This window comes from Cupressus sempervirens, chromosome 4 (assembly GCF_028749045.1).
Source record: "Cupressus sempervirens isolate cs-2001-9-10 chromosome 4, ASM2874904v1, whole genome shotgun sequence".
Taxonomy (NCBI): domain Eukaryota; kingdom Viridiplantae; phylum Streptophyta; class Pinopsida; order Cupressales; family Cupressaceae; genus Cupressus; species Cupressus sempervirens.
The window spans coordinates 552,857,402-552,874,183 of NC_143121.1; the positions used below are offsets into that span (position 1 = coordinate 552,857,402).

The 16,782-nt window shown below is 35.2% G+C and overlaps 1 protein-coding gene across 1 annotated transcript in view; it reads right to left on the reverse strand.

The window, feature by feature from the left end:
• KMS1 (SNARE associated Golgi protein family) overlaps nt 1-16,782 on the reverse strand; it is a 39,567-nt gene that overhangs the window by 11,688 nt on the left and 11,097 nt on the right. Inside the window, exons 2-6 of the mRNA XM_089825902.1 lie at nt 7,924-8,135; nt 4,762-4,840; nt 3,688-3,996; nt 3,141-3,298; nt 2,773-2,889 (exon numbers count right to left, since the gene is read on the reverse strand). Coding sequence (XP_089682028.1) covers nt 2,773-2,889; nt 3,141-3,298; nt 3,688-3,996; nt 4,762-4,840; nt 7,924-8,135 — 875 coding nt within the window. The remainder of the gene's footprint in view (nt 1-2,772; nt 2,890-3,140; nt 3,299-3,687; nt 3,997-4,761; nt 4,841-7,923; nt 8,136-16,782) is intronic.

Here is a 16,782-nt window from a genome sequence, read left to right on the forward strand (position 1 = left end):
TGCAGTGCAATAATGGAAAGAGGAGCAGTATTCATTTGATAGGAACTAGTATTTGAGCATTGAGGATGGCCATACCGAAAGTGAAGATGAATATTAAATTGTAGATAAGGAAGTGTGATAAGGATGAAGATAAGTGGCTGAAGATAACTAGCGGGAAAAGCAAATGCCACAGAGGACAGAACTGGAGAAGATTGAAGAGATTTTGGATAGCAGAATTGGACAGAACACCTGGCACCAACAATACAAAGAATACCTTGTCAAATGGAATGGCAGACTAATGGAGGATTCTTCTTGGACTTCTTAGGCAGAGGAAGACTGACTTGGTTTTCCTTTAGTCCTGGCAAAATGAGAGGCTCGCTTTTCAATCACCCCGGATGTTTGATGCAGGATCATCCTTGGTTCTCAACAATCTTTGCATCGGGCAAAAATATTAGGAAACAAAGGCAAACTATTGGAAACTACAAAATAAGATTCAAGAGTATCCTGCAAGCATTATCGTTGGGCAAATATGATGTAAATTATTGATTATGTGATACTGTGAAGGCATGAACAGGCATGTTTTTGGTTCATTGTTGACTTGATGTTGATTTCCAGTTGTTTCTACTGTGTTGACCCTTGTTGTGCATGGTTTGGCCAGTTCTTTTGTGAACCTCACCAGCTGTAACTGCATCAAATGGAATCAGAGCGATTTTGTTCCTGTGATGGAAAATTTATAGCTGATCGTTGTTCCTAAACTTGTGTAGTCCTAGCTGACTTCTTGTTGGGTGGCAGAACATGGATCTAGCCTGCGCTTGCAGAGGATTCACGCAAGGATGGATCGAAAGGTAGTTGTTGATTGTTGTGAAACTTCGAGTGGGTTTCGGTCCTTAAGGGAATCTCGTTGGTGCAGATCACCGAATTAAGGCAGGTTATGAGCATATTCAATAGATCACCAAGTAAGAGGCAATTGATAACTTGCAGTTAGATCGTCAAACAGAGGCAGTTGCATTGAGGGGAGGGAGAGATATCATTGACTAGGATGAATCCCAGTAGAATAAAGCAGACATTTGCAGACCTCAGTAATGAGATGAGGAATGATGATAAGGCTGCATAGTTAAAATCAGTCTAATGTATAGCATTAAATAAAAGAAAACAGGGAGATTTTACTAAAAGAAATCTGGCAATATTTCAACATAATTTTGGAATAGCTAGTTAATTTATTTTATTCCTCTAAATTTTCCAGGTTCCTCAAATACAAGACATTAGCATCTTTTATTGTTGACTCTAAATAAATCACATGCTTAAGATCAGCTATGTGAAGTAAGCTGAGTTGGTTATTATTTTGATTGAAAATTTCAATATACCTAATTGTTGGCAATGGGCATATCACAATATTCAGTATCTATAAGTTAACCTGATCATCAATCATATAAAAGGAAATATTTGATATTGCCATCCAGTTATAGTACCAAATTTATCACAGCATGCAATCCCTTAATTGGCAACAACAAAAATTTAACTTGTCACTGAACCAGATGAGGATAGTTCTACACAAAACCAGACACGATCCAGAAAGTGCAGCTAAGGTCATATGATTAATGACATCAAAAAAACAACCACAAGGATAGATCCAAAATAGAACAATTCAAACAAGCAGAGGAATATAACAAAATTTCCTTTATGACAGTAAGCTAACACCAGTAACTTGCCAACAAAGTCTCCTGCACTAGAGACTATATTAAATGAAAATTATTAATCAATAACTCATCTAATCGGCAGGTCAACTCATCAGCTTAAAAGTGAAGAATAAGATCTATCAATAGGCTATCTGGTCTGTTCAACAAAACCAATTCTCAAAACATTCAACCAATCCTCTGTACAATAAAAATCTAAAACTGTCACACCTCATCTTTGGGACCTTGTGCACAGAATACAATGAACAGCCCAAAAAACTAAATGAAAAATACAACAAAGCAATGTTCTTGGTAAGCAATTCCTGCATTTCACTCTTGCACTAAAGCACAGACTCCAGACCGAGAAAATAGAACAACATTACATGCATAGATATGGAATCATAACTTTTATCTTAAAGAATTGGAGTAAATATGCATAAACATTTCTTTATGACAGTAAGCTAACACCAGTAACTTGCCAACAAAGTCTCCTGCACTAGAGACAATATTAAATTAAAATTATTAATCAATAAATTGTCTAATCAGCAGGTCAACTCATCAGCTTAAAAGCGAAGATAAGATATATCAACAGGCTATCTGGTCTGTTCAACGAAATCAATTCTCAAAACATTCAACCAATCCTCTGTACAATAAAAATCTAAAACTGTCACACCTCATCTTTGGGATCTTGTGCACAGAATACAATGAACAGCCCAAAAAACTATATGAAAAATACAACAAAAGCAATGTTCTTGGTATAAGCAATTCTTGCATTTCACTCTTGCACTAAAACACAGACTCCAGATCAAGAAAATAGGACATTACATGCATAAAAATGGAATCATAACTTTTATCTCTAAAGAATTGGAGTAAATGTGTGTTTTGATAGTTTGACTACAACATTAACTAATGGGGATTCTATGTCAAATTATTAAAATAAAAATTATAGACAAAGACACAGTCCTTGGAAAGTAAAGGATGACTTTTAATTTCACTTGTACATTCACACTTAAAAATTAGAGCTCAATCAAAATTCATTACCTCAGGTAAAGACAATAATACACCACATGCATTCAAATGGACATAAAAAAATAAAATTGAAATGGAGTCAGAATCATACTTGTATGTGCGTTTTGAACACAGCCTTTCCAATTAAGGTTGCAGTAAAAAATTCCCAGAAAGAAACTGAAAATTGTCCACACAACATCCCCGCAAGATCAAACAAGGGATTTGGTACCTGCAATGTGAATCACTACCATTACAAAAAAGACAGATAACAACTATCATGTATGCCCAGTAACACATTATTATTAAACCATAGGACTCCTTTTCAGTTAATTATAATTCTCTTTTCATTGAGGTTAGTCAAAAGAAAACATCAACAATCTGATTTAATTTCAATAGCATGAAGAGAGACTGTTATCAGAAGACATGTGAGCCTTGTATCTCCAGTAATTCAGCATTCTTCCAAAAAAATTCATTACTCACAGACGCAAGCACAAGGATGGTTAAGAAATTCAGATGCTGTGACTTCGAAAAAGACCATCGCTTCAAACGATTCAACCAGACTGACCAAGTTCCACTTCCCTCAGCAACAGTAGCATTCAACTCCTCCAGTGCTTCCATGTTTTTACCTGATAAGCGTGCTGCAAGAAATTCCAAGCATAAACTTAATACCTCCTAAACAATTTTAAAGCAAAGGGTATAAAACTATAAATAAAGAGCTAAGCAATGCAAAGAAATATTTATTATGCAATAAAATGTAATGTCTTGCTATAAATAAAGGGAATCATTTCATCATTAAGACAGTTTGCTTCAACAAAATGTCTTGCTATAGTTAAAGGAAACCAGTTCACTATCACGACTGTTTGCTTCAAATGCTGTTTTAAACTATAATTAATAATACTAAAATTGGTTATATGATACTGAAGCTATAATATTTTATAAGTGAACACCATATGCACCTTGTGCCTAGAGGGAAAAAACAATCTCAAAATGGTGTCCGCAGGAACTAATAGCAACAATTTCTGTATACCTGCCCGTGAGAGAAAATAAGGAGGAAGTTCCCCAAGAGCCGTTCCCAATCCCCAAAGAACAGCTTCGAGTTGGACCTGAGGTAAAATGCTAAAAAGTGGAGTTCTAAAGCGCTCAGAATTAGGCAGTTGAGGAAACAATGGGGAGCCAAATTCTTCACAGGACTTATCAATCCATGATGGAGCTCTATTCAACTGGATGGTATCATACGGAGCTCCCTTCAAATCAATTCGTCCACACTGAGTAGCTTTAATGGTGAAAAAAGCAATATGGGGACCCAAATACAACACAAACGTGTGCAAGCCAGATCCTGCACAAACAAAATGAAGCAATATAAGTAAATACTTTCAAAAGTCGCACCTCATTGGTTGAAGTAGTAAATCTTCCGTTACTGGTTAGAATCAAAGTAGGTGATATTTAAAGAAACAACACAATGTGCCATGTAAGAAATAGTCACTAGAACCTTCTCTTAGTATACAGAAACCAAAACAGCAATACAAAAGACACAATGGTGAAGCAGTTTCATATTGAAATAAGAAAAATCCTCACAACTCCCCATCTTTACTCGTATTATAGCTCATCATTTTTCAGTTAAAGACTCAAACCAGAGTTCACTGAGACCTCTATGATAGTTAGAAACCACTTGTATGCCTTTTGAAATCTAACAGTTATATTTTGCACAACATAACCATTTGTATGCACTTTAGAATCTAACAGCTATAAAAATGCATTAAATCACATGAGAATGCCTAATTCATTCAACTGGTCCCTCTTAGCAAATCCAAACAATTAGGAAGTCGCAAAGGAGTGTAAGTTTAAACCATAGATCTAAATGAAAAAAAAATGTTACATTGACCAACAATCATTAAAACAATTGCTTTACACATTTCAGTCAGTCAACCTTCTACTCCATAGACAACAGAAAACACCAACTGTATCATGACAAAATGTAATGCAGTGCATATTTCAGTTATTAGGACTCCCTTCACATATATAATGCACATCACAAAAGGGAATTATGTCCATTTTTTTTATTTCAGGTTAGACAGAACACACCAAGAAAGTGAAAACACACCTAGTCCAATTGACGAAGCTACACCAAGGCCAACCCACCATAGCCCAAATCTGATATACCGAAGAAGCTCATCCATATGCTGTAAACAGATGCAGGGTAAAAGAATTCAGAAACAATGACATTCAACATGGTACATGTTAATCTTTATAAAGCTGCATCTCTGTATTGAGAAACATTTTCAGATGGACTCAGCATTTATCTAAGATACATATTCTACATCATGTAGAATTGTAAAATATTCATAACCTGTGAGCATCAAAGTGAATACAACCTTTGGAGGGTACAATCTTATCACTAATTTTCATTTTGAAAATCTAAGAATGATAATATTTATTATTAATTATTTATTAGCAATTTATAGATATTTGACTTAAAAGACTTTTAAAATCACATTTTAAGTTTATCTGCTTAAGATATTTTCCCTCGTGGATATTACTGCTCCTCCTACAAACGAATCTTATCTACAAATCAAGCATTGCACTCATAATTATAATTTTTGCTGCATGTGTTTAGAATAAATTTTGGGCATCTAAGGTACGTATTGTCTCTTATTTTCCTTTTAACATTTGATGCCCACTGGTTTAGAATCAAACCTTGAAAGCATTTTCATTCATTTAAACGTATTTGAGAACTTTTTGTATTATACTTGTTTCATTTTTCCTGAGATTCTAATTTCGGATTATAATCATCCTTACAGTAAAAGTAAAATTTTGTATCTACAATAGATATTGTGCACGTGAAAGTGAAAACTACAAAATAAAGATAGTATCTTGCCTTTCTTTAACACAAAGGAAGGTAAGGTCTTATCTTTATTTGATATTTATTGTAATTTAACTAGCTCATATCCTGTGTAAGCCTAAGTTAAACATCTAGATATCAAATTAGCAAAATCTACACTTTTTACTTCTGTCCATATTCTCAGGTGGCAATCAGAATCCTGCTGTGCACAGACAAGCTAGAGAGGGACTAAAAGGCACGGCATCAAAAATGTCAGCAATGTCAAAGGAAATTACATTTACCAGATCTGGGAGTTTATAATGTCAAGGCTAACATTCTAAAGATACATACATTTCCAATAGTGTGTGTTATAGCTTGTGCAACAGTCAGCTACACCGTTTCATTTTACTAAGGTAAATAAGCACCGGCGCCAGCTAAAACTTGTTATGTTTGCTCTAAACAATTAACTACCAGACTATTTCTTATTTTATACTTTGCTTAAGGAAACACAGACCAAGGAATATGCAGCAACATTAAAGGTCCAGAATATTTTTAGAAAACTGTTTCTTTGATTTATACGAGGATTGACTACAACTAAAATTTGCATTAATTAAAAATAAAATACCATATTCCCTGTGTTCATATTATTTTTTTAATAAAAGGATTACTCTGTATGCAGCAAATGCACAAGCATAGAACATGCAGCTATTACCCTTATTAATACATTATTAATTATTTATTACCACAGTATCTAGATAACATCATTATGATTATAGATTTACTTTTGTGTTACATCAGGTTATGCCATAACTACAAGTAATAAATTGGTGCTTTGGTCTTTGGATCTCAGATTTGACATTAATCTAATGACGACAAACTTCCATGCATCCTTTCCAGACCTCCATGGTTTTCACTTTGTTCCTCTCATTTTTGTCTCTCTTTCAAATCATTTGAACATCCATTCTCTCTGCTCTACAAAAAGCTCTGAAACATTTTCACTTGCAGTGCAGTAAACTTGCTCATTCTCCTCTAGAAGACCTTCAAAGGCTCCTGATTTGAACCTGTGAAAAGCAGTCTCTCTTTCAGTCTCTTTTTACCACCCTTCCCTACTTAGGACCTCACTTACACGTTTGCCATTCCTGTCACAGATTTAATTTTTTTCATCTTAAAAAGCCTAAAGTTAGCTGTGTTGCTTTGTTCTCTACAGGCTGAGTCATTTTAGTCTCCTTTGCACTTGGGTGTGCTAGGAAAAAACTGTACCTCCATTCCAATGAGCTCTGAGAAAAATGACCCTAAGAATTTTTAACTATCCTCAACCTCTTGATTATAAGCAGTTAAACACTGGTGTAAACCCACTGTAAACAGAAGTCGTCAACTCTCAGAAAGGCTTGTAAAATGCTCAGTATCATTCAATCTCTATGCCTTGCTAATGACTAACATCTATCTATGTTGCTTTAAAAATTCCCCCGGTTCATATCATTCCTGCTAACCCTCACGATGCCCAAGCATAACACTTCCTTTTGACTACTACAGTAGCTATAGCACGGTTCAATTAATCATGGGTAACTGGACCCCTAAGAGCTAACTTGACTCAATAACAAAGAAACAACTATGGATGAAATAAAACTGCTTGGGAAGAGCATCACCATCAAAAAGCACCACCTAACATCCATCATGTTTAAGCAGAAAACTATTATATCAGAGCCCCTTCCTAAATCTACTAGCAAGGTTTACAAAGCCTTTACTACTTTCCAGAAGCCCTAAGTCCTTACGGAGAAGGAAGAGAAATGGAAAATATGTGTTATGCTGCAGCAGACTAATTTGAGTAAAGTTGTTCAAGGCTCTTATCCCCTGAAGGAAGGTCCTGATTATGAGGATTTCACACATGTTTACAATTTCTTTCAGTTTTGCTTATTTTAGTTTTATAGGACAGAGTGCATGTGCCTTAAGGACCTGTGGTATTTCCTAGTAAAATTTGAATTTTCAGGTATCTGGTGGTTATGCTACAGGAAACTTGATTCAAGGATCTTTAGGACTTAAGGACCTGTCGTATTTCCTACTAAAATTTGAATTTTCAGGTATCTGGTGGTTATGCTACAGGAAACTTGATTCAAGGATCTTTAGGACAAGTAGACTCCTGCTACAGGAAACTTGGTTTTGTTAAGAACTCATACATTTATATGGATACATTGAATGAAAAAGCAGGGTAGGAAAAGTATATATTTCTTTGATAATTTTATTTTTTAAAGTCAAACAAAAAAGATCAACAGAAGGAAGATTAATAAAGAAGTATGTGCCTTCCAATCAACATAACATCTCTGAAAATGATATACAGATCAAAAACTGTAGATATTCCTGTAACATCAATTAATACCAGTAATTGCTTATAATAATAGTACACTAACATATTTGACTTTTGCATACACAAAAATTTACACAGCATACCTTCTCATGCGGTCCTTTTACTGTCAAAAATGTAACTCCTAAAGCTGTACTCAAAAGAGCAATCAGGAGAAATAACCACCCTTGTGTCATAGCATATATAAAGAACTGTTTAAGATGTTGCAAAACAGCCAAAGTGAAGAATCTTAATGTCTGAAAAGGATGTTTTGTCAGCACCAGGTCTTCCAACTGAATTTGAGGCTCTCTCTGCAATTCTGAATAATGCATGTTACAACCACAAAGTCAGTATTTAACTTCAATTTATCTACCTAGCCTGCAGATAACTACTGTATTGTTTGAATTTTTCATGTTCTGATTACTTGAGACCTAAAAAATTGCCACTCAAAAGGCAAGGAATAGGTTCATTAATTCTAAAACATAAAAAACGTTGCTGATAACAAAAAATTGAATGGAAAGTTGGAAACAGATTTGGTGATTATAAAAATAGTGAATATACGAATCAACTATAAAAATATTAATGATTCTAAGAGACATAATTATAATGGCAATTTACAACTAATAATATTAATTGGTAATTAGTTTATTAAAAAGAATGTTTAAACTTTATATATATTTATAGGGTATTTAAATATTTCAAGAGTAGCTTTTACATTGTGTTTGTTGATAAAGTTTAAACCTACATTTTTTATACATATTAAATTAGTATGTATAGGATCTATAAATATTTAATTGCATATTTTTGTACTGATAATTAGCGATTTATTGGGGCCCTGACTTTATTAAACTTTTCATATCAAAAAAAGGTTAACAATCCAACAGTGACAACCATAACCACACTATGGGAATTCTTCTTGGCGGTCTTGCCATACAATAGTAGGGGCAACCGGCCCCACCCCCCACTATAGAGGATAAGTTGGGCATCACCCGGGGCTTCACCGGCATGGAATAGGGAATAGAATGCAATGGTATGGTAGAGGGCTGCCTGCGCCCGCGATGACTGTCCCCTCGTCCATAGAGACTGGCATACTACCGTAGCGACTCCCGCTAGATAGCTGCTCTTCAAGGAAAACACTCACCTAACAAGAATAATAGAATAATAGGGGCCACCCGCCCCTTATGGCCATAGAATAGTAGGGGCCCACCCAACCCTACTATTCATGCCTCTCCTACAGATATCATGTACAAGACAGCAAGAGACCTATAGTCATACCCATCCCAAACAAACCCATGTATTGATTTAGGCATGACGGCATGAGAAGAATTTGATCCCTGCATAGATATTCACAAGGTAGGCTCTGTCTCACAACTACCCTGAAAACTCAACACTCTCTCTTAGCAAGAGAGAGATCCTTATAGTGCCATCTTCAGACAAGTACATTTTGCTGCAACAAAAGATATTGTAAACAATAATTTTCATCATAGATAAAAAAAATTATCTCAATATAACAATATTCACCATAGTTCCTTATAGAGGATGAACAAAGAAGCATATAATAAAGTCATGAAGTCACACTCCTATCTTCCATCATGCCTACTAGCAGAGCATGGGTCAAGGGATTTCACTTCAAACTTATCTCACAAAGAAGAGCGCATTAACAAGGGATTGCACCTTCAACTTCTCTCACAAAGAACTCATTAACAAGAGATTGCACCTCGAACTTCTCTCACAAGGAAGAACACATTAACAAGGGATTGCACCTCAAACTTCTCTCACAGAAAAGAACTAAGTGACAAGGGATTGTGGGATTGCACCTCAAACTTCTCTCACAAAGAAGAGCTCATTAACAAAATGCATAGAATCACTAAAGCTTATATTTTGTCTTGCAACAAGATTGTTTTTCACTATACCAAGCTTGTCCTAAAAGTAGCAAAACTTTACTCTTGGAAGTGGCTTGGTAAGAACGTTTGCAAACTACCCCTCTATAAAAATGTACTTAAGCTTTGTAGCTTTCCTTCGAACCATGTCCCTTAAATAATGGTGTTTGATTTCCCCGTGTTTTGACCTATCATGAAACACTAGATTAATTTAAAAGATTTACACAACTTTAATTATAACACATGATTTTTGTAGCTTCCAAAGGTTCTCCAAATAATCTACAAATAATTTACGAATCCACACAACTTCTTTTGCAGATACATGTTGCAATGTGTTTTGCTTCAGTTGTACTTTGAGCCACACAAGACTGCTTTATGTTGCACCATGAAACCATGGCTAAGCCAAAGACTGAAACAACACTTTGAAGTGTTCTTCCTATTAGGTACACACCCTACCCAATCTGACTTAGAGAATCCCTGTAAGTTCATCTCAACACCTAAGGAATATTTTAATCCATATCCTACTATACCACAACCATATCTCAATATATGTTTGACTGCCACAAGATGACTTTGTCTTGGTTCACACATTAACTAACTCAATGTGTTCACTGCATACCATATATCACGTCTTAGGGTAGCCAAGTACATTAAGGAACCAATCAGCTGCATGTACATGGTATGGTCAACTAAACCTAAAACAGTTGCATCCTCATGTAGTTTTTTCAAATTTGCTTCCATAGGAGTGACTATAGGTTTCCACTCTACATTCCAAATCTTTTGAAAATATCTCTTGCATATTTACCTTGACTTAGAATACTTTCATTTGATATTTGCCATACCTTGTCTAAGAAAATAATGAAACATGCCCAAATCTTTCATTTAAAATTCTAAGTTTGTTCTTTCTTAAACTTAACAATGAGATTGTCATCATCATTTACCTTGAATTATAAATTTGGATCAACGTCAATCTTATTGAAAGCCAAACTTAGAAGATAGTGATCAATTCTTTCATACCAAGCACGGGGAGCTTGCTTGAGACCATATAATGTCTATTTTCAGTTTGAACATGTGATGACTCCCTGTCATGAATCACAAAGCCTTATGGCTGCTCAATGTAAAATTCCTCTTCAATTACTCCATTTAGAAAGCTGGTTTTTACATCCATTTGGTGAAGTTTCCAGCCCTTAACTGCTGCAATCAAAGTGATTGTTCTCATGCAAGTGTAGCAAACTGCAGGAACAAAGGCTTCTCCATAGCCTATACCTTCCATGTGATAAGCCTCTAGCAACAATCTGGCTTTATATTTTCTACACTTCCATCGGCAGAATGTTTAATCTTAGACAACCATTTAGAAGAAACTATGGATTTACCTTGTGGCCTTGGAATTATATCCCATACATCATTTTTAATGATTGATTGATACTCTTCCTAATGGCTAAAGTAAAACTAAGACTAGCTAAAGTATCAATAGGGTCAATAGGATCAATTGGATCAAGTGGTTCATTCACTCTACATTCTCCCTCAACTTTCAAAAGATGGAAAAGGATCAGGCATTGCTGAGACTTGAGGATGCTCAAAATCTTCCCCATCATTTTCAATATAAGACTCATTAGATGTTTTGCAAGCTATATTTTCATCAAAAGTAACATCCCTACCAATTCCAATTTGCCTTTGACCTAGAATATAAATCCTAAAAGCTTTTGAAGAATCATAGTATTCGACAAAAAATACCTTTCTTTCCAGATGGTTCTAATATTGATCTTTTCTCTTTCGGAATGTGAATATTAACTAGACACCCAAAGATTCTGAAGTAACTAATGTTTGGTTTGATACTTGAAAAAGCTTCTTCGTGGGTCATTTTGTCAAGAAACTAATGAGGGCTACGATTTTGAATATTAACTGTTTCATTGCATGCCTCACCCATAGAAACGTTTGATCATGAATCATTGCCTTTCCTGCCTCAATAATTGTTTTGTTCTTCCTTTCAGCAACACCATTTTCTTGAGGATTATAGGGGACACAAAACTTCCTCTTAATCCCAACACCAACACAATAATCATGAAATATACCAAACACATATTCTCCTCCATTACCAAACCTTAAAATCTTAATCCTTTTGTTAGATAAGTTTTCAACAAGTGCCTTCAATTCTTTGAAGAGGAGCAGCACCTCATCAAACTCTTTGACTTAAGAAAACATATCCAACAATAACATGAATGAAACATAATACCAAAAACCACTAAGAGAAGCAACAGACATGGGGCCACATAATTCTGAATGAATTAATTTTAGAATATCTTTAGCTCTACTTTTCCTCTATGATTTTGAGAGGCTTCAGGAGACCAACTACAGCCTTCTCCATAGTGGCTAAAGCTCTGAAATTTAAATCCCCAAACCTCTTGTGCCAAACTTCATTTGAGTCTGAAGTATTAAGAGCAAGTGCATGCAAAGGACGAGCTGAAGGCTTGTAGAGACTATCATGGCAAACTCCAATTTCACGAGCTGATTGAATATTACAGTTCTTTTTCCACACCAAGACTTAACCATCAGCAAAAGCACCATGATACCCTTTGTCTTCTAATGCTCGTATAGAAACCAGGTTCCTCTTTATGCCAAATACAAATTATACATCACTTAGATGAAGAGGAACTGCAGAATCTAATTTAAAAGACGCAGCACACTTCACTAAATAACTTACATCATCACCAATTATGACTTGAAGATGAGAATCTTTTTCTTTCAGAGGATGCTATTTGTATCTAGTAATATGATGAAATGCACCATTGTCAATCAGCCAAGTATCACTATTTGTAGAAATATTGATTGAAAGAGCAGATATAAATAAGAATCCCTCTGAATTTTCAACTGACTCCTTTTGGGGAGAAGAATTTTCTACAATTGTTGTAGTAGCTTGAGTCTTTGGTCTAGAATAACAATCTCTAACAATGTGATCAAACTAGTCACATTTGAAGCACTAAATTTTGAAAAAAAAAATCTTCCTCTCTAGGAGTCAGGAGCAGATTCAAAAAAATTATCTCTGAACCTCTTGAAGTTTTTTCTCTTCCTTTTTCCTTTTCGAGGTATGAGCTGCAAGAACATGATCGTCTTCAAGATGATTTTTACAACGATTTCCTCTTGCTTCTATTCTGCATTCACATTGAATGCAATATGCCCTTAACCTGTCAAATTTAGGAAGTTCATCTCTTCCACTAATGCAATGAATGAATGATTCCCAAGAATAGGGAAGTCCATTCATAGCAAGCATGACTAGATCTTTGTCTGAAAATGTCCCAACAATTACACTAAGTTGCTCCTTCAATTCTGTAATTTTCATAAAGTATGACACTACAGAATCACCCCTTTCCATTTTCACGTGCAGAAGTTGACGTCTCAAAGCAAGAACTCTGTTGGTATTATTAAACTCGTACAAATCCCTAAGAGTCTAAAACATTTCCTTAGCTGATTCCAATTTCGAAATGAAAGGAATCAAATGATCTTTGACATAATTGATCATGATCTTTTTAGCCATAATAATGTTCTTCTTCCACTGATTTCTTTCAGTTTCATCAATTGTCTCTGCAACTTCAAAATTAAAACAATCCAAGTGATCATTCTCTTGAAGAGCAATGAGAACCCTGGGCTTCCATGAAGCAAAATTTGAGGAGCCATCTAGCCTATCTTCAATTTCAGAGAACAGTATAAGAATGCTTCTGGTTCTAGATCGAAATTTCTTCATAGTAGCTCTGATACCATGTTAAATTTGAACCAGAAACATGTAAGGAAAGAAAAACAAAAATGCAAAATACACAAGAATTACCTTGGGGAAACCCTCCTCAATTAGGGCAACAACCCAACCCACCAACAATAATGCCTTTACTCAGGTGTCTGAGCAATTAAAAAATACTGCTAATGAACGAAACATTTTCAATCAACAATCAATAGGCTGATATAATTTAAACTGGAATTCCTCAAACCTCTGATATAAAAATCAGACTACACACAAAAATATCACTTAGAAAATGCTTGATTAATAGCAATCGCTATCACTGCTCTGAACATAAAGAGTATATTGCTGGCATTACACAGAAGATACTGATATGATCACAAAATAGAGTTTTTACACAAAACATTATGAATACATCATTGGTATTGCATAGAGAAAAAAAAATAACCATTTGCCACACCAAATGACTACACCTGATGGATAACGAAAACATTACATACCAATCGCCTCATAAAGGCAACGTAACAACAGGTAGATTATTAATGTGGCAATCCATTAAGAATATTGACTACCATAAAGAGAGAACCAACACTGCCAAAGGAAACCATCGACTTCAAAATAACCCAGCATTAACAACAGAACTTGCATATTGCCAAAACAGCAGTACTCAACATAAGACAGCCAGCATGGAGGATGACTCGCACAAGGTGCCAAGTCAACCAATACATGACACCAAGAGATAGCAACAGAGTATTCAAAACCTGCATATTCTTCGATGCATAATAACTTGCATAGACTTCACCTAGGAATAATATGAATAAGAACACATACGAGAATAATGCAGATGAGACATTAGGAACATGTAAAGAAACAGGAGCATCAAACAAGGATTGAGAACATAATGGAGCAACTAATCGATGAAGAATGAACGTCAACAAGGAGAGGAGGAGCTTGACGAAGAAGCATGATGACATGAGAACTTAATCACTGCAGAGACATTCACAAGGTAGGATCTGTCTCACAACTACCCTGAAAACTCAAAAATGCAAAATTATAATTTCAATTCTTGAAGGATGCCATAGTATGTAGTCCCAGTTTCAACCCATGTATGTAGGTTAGCTGGTATAATGGAGGGTGTTTACAAGCACATTTTCTAAATCATTCATTGTCTACATGAATTGAACAACACATTAAACGATTGTAGGAAGATATATAGTGTGAAGGTATTGTTAGAAGCTATATTCATGGAAATGTTCACCTACAATCATAACACCTCACTTGCTTTGTTTAGCACTTTTACATAGAGGGAGTTCATCAAACATATGGATACTATTTATTTTTCTAAGTTTTCAACTTGTAAATTACTTTCCTTCTTTTCAAACATAATTGCCCCTTCATCTCACATCTTGTGTAGATCATAAGATATACTAAATTGACTCTCCTAGTCTTGGAGAGATATACGAGTCATTTGACAACATGCTTGAATAGATGAAACAAATCATTATGGTAGAGAGTAGTTTTGAATATTATGAGCATATTAGCTCCATTGTGACATGGTGAGGAACATTGTAAAGAGCCCATTGCATATTGGAGCCTACGATATAAATCCAAAATGCCATGCAGAAAGGCCTTTGACGGAACCTCCATCAACCAATGAAGAGAAGAAAGAAAGGCTCATGGAGGCCATTGCAAGACAAAGATTAATAAGGAATGTAACTTAGAACATAGCAACTATCCTTTGTTGATATCTATCGTTCAAAATTCAGCATTAGACACAAGAACAAATAGAACTACATTAGCTCCAAACAAACCCTATTGAATGGTGCACAAGGCATGGGAAAGAGTACAAGAGTTAAGGGTACTTGTCACTCATCTTCTTTCACAAATCATTAGTTCCTCTACTAGACTGAGAATTTGGCTTACATATAACCTCATCAGTTGATCAAAACATATTGGCTTACATCTCTCCACTTGGACAAATCCATGGCCATGCCTAATGCATTATGAAAGTATCAACAAACTTCTAAGCTTCACAAACTCCAACTGGGTGTGTGTGTTAAATCCCAATTTTTGCTTAATTTTTAAATTGCTCATATAGCCGCTGTCCTTGATTTGAAAGCCAGATGACAGTTAAAATTGGTTATGATCATGTGAAATAGTAAGGTGGTGAATCGTTAGTATTTCATGTGAAGATGACATGTTAGTTATCAATTTAAGATGTTGTTATATTGCATTCTTTAAATATTGGGAAGTTGGTAGTTAGCCGTTATGATTTATGATTAAAAGCTCGTTAGAATAATTTTGAATATTTTGAAGAATATGCTATTATTGTGGAGGATGTTCTTCTTGCAGGAGCACATCGAAGGGGGGAAGCATTGCCAAGAAAGGAGTTAGGCAAGGAACACCACTTCATCTAGGAGTCGACAGCGATGAAACCTAACCACCAAGGCTAAGGAGTAAAATAGCTTGGCAAGCAAGAGTATGTTAAGGACTACCATGAGCTACTCAGTCAATAATTGTGTGCAATTAAGAAAATACTAAACATTTAATTAAAATGTAATAGCTTTTGGTAAGTGATCTCATAACTTCTTGTAATGTTGCCATGCCTTGGCACATTAGTGTCATATATCATTTACTTATACTTGCATGCATATACATACATACATATATATATGAATTAGACGTATGTATGTGTCCACTTATATGAGACATATATGTTATATATGTTGTTAATATACAACTCGTGCATATATATGTGCATGTATGAATGTACACAAGTATAGATAGGTGGCTGATGACATTATTGTACAAAGGTGTTAAGCATGAATTAATTATTCTTAGCAATAGTTTATTTTCTCTTTGAACGGTCACCTTTCTATATTGCTCTCGTCTGCCTTATTATTATTCATTTTTGGGCAGCCATATTATTAATATTATCATTGCCACATGGAGTCGACGGCCAAAGAATCTTGTAACTGTTGCCACCCTTGTATCTTGCTCATAACTGAGTCGAGAAGGCTACGTTTTATGTGATGGCTTTTGATCATATATATATCTTTCTCTTGAAAAAAACAAGCCACTACTACCTCAATTTCAATCTTTGTTCTACTCTCAATATTTTTCCAACAACTTGATACACCTCTTACATGCATTTGCATTCAATGTTTCTAACATCAGTGCATAATCAATCACTGCATATTGAAGCCTCTTGGAGTGGGCATTCTGTGCATCAGCCAGAGCTGCTCATACCATGCAATCCAATCATTAACCAAGTCATGTTGTTTTATAGAACTGTGAATGAAACGATGATCTTCCTATGAATGGTAGGATTGTGACAAACTACAAAGTCTATATTTAAT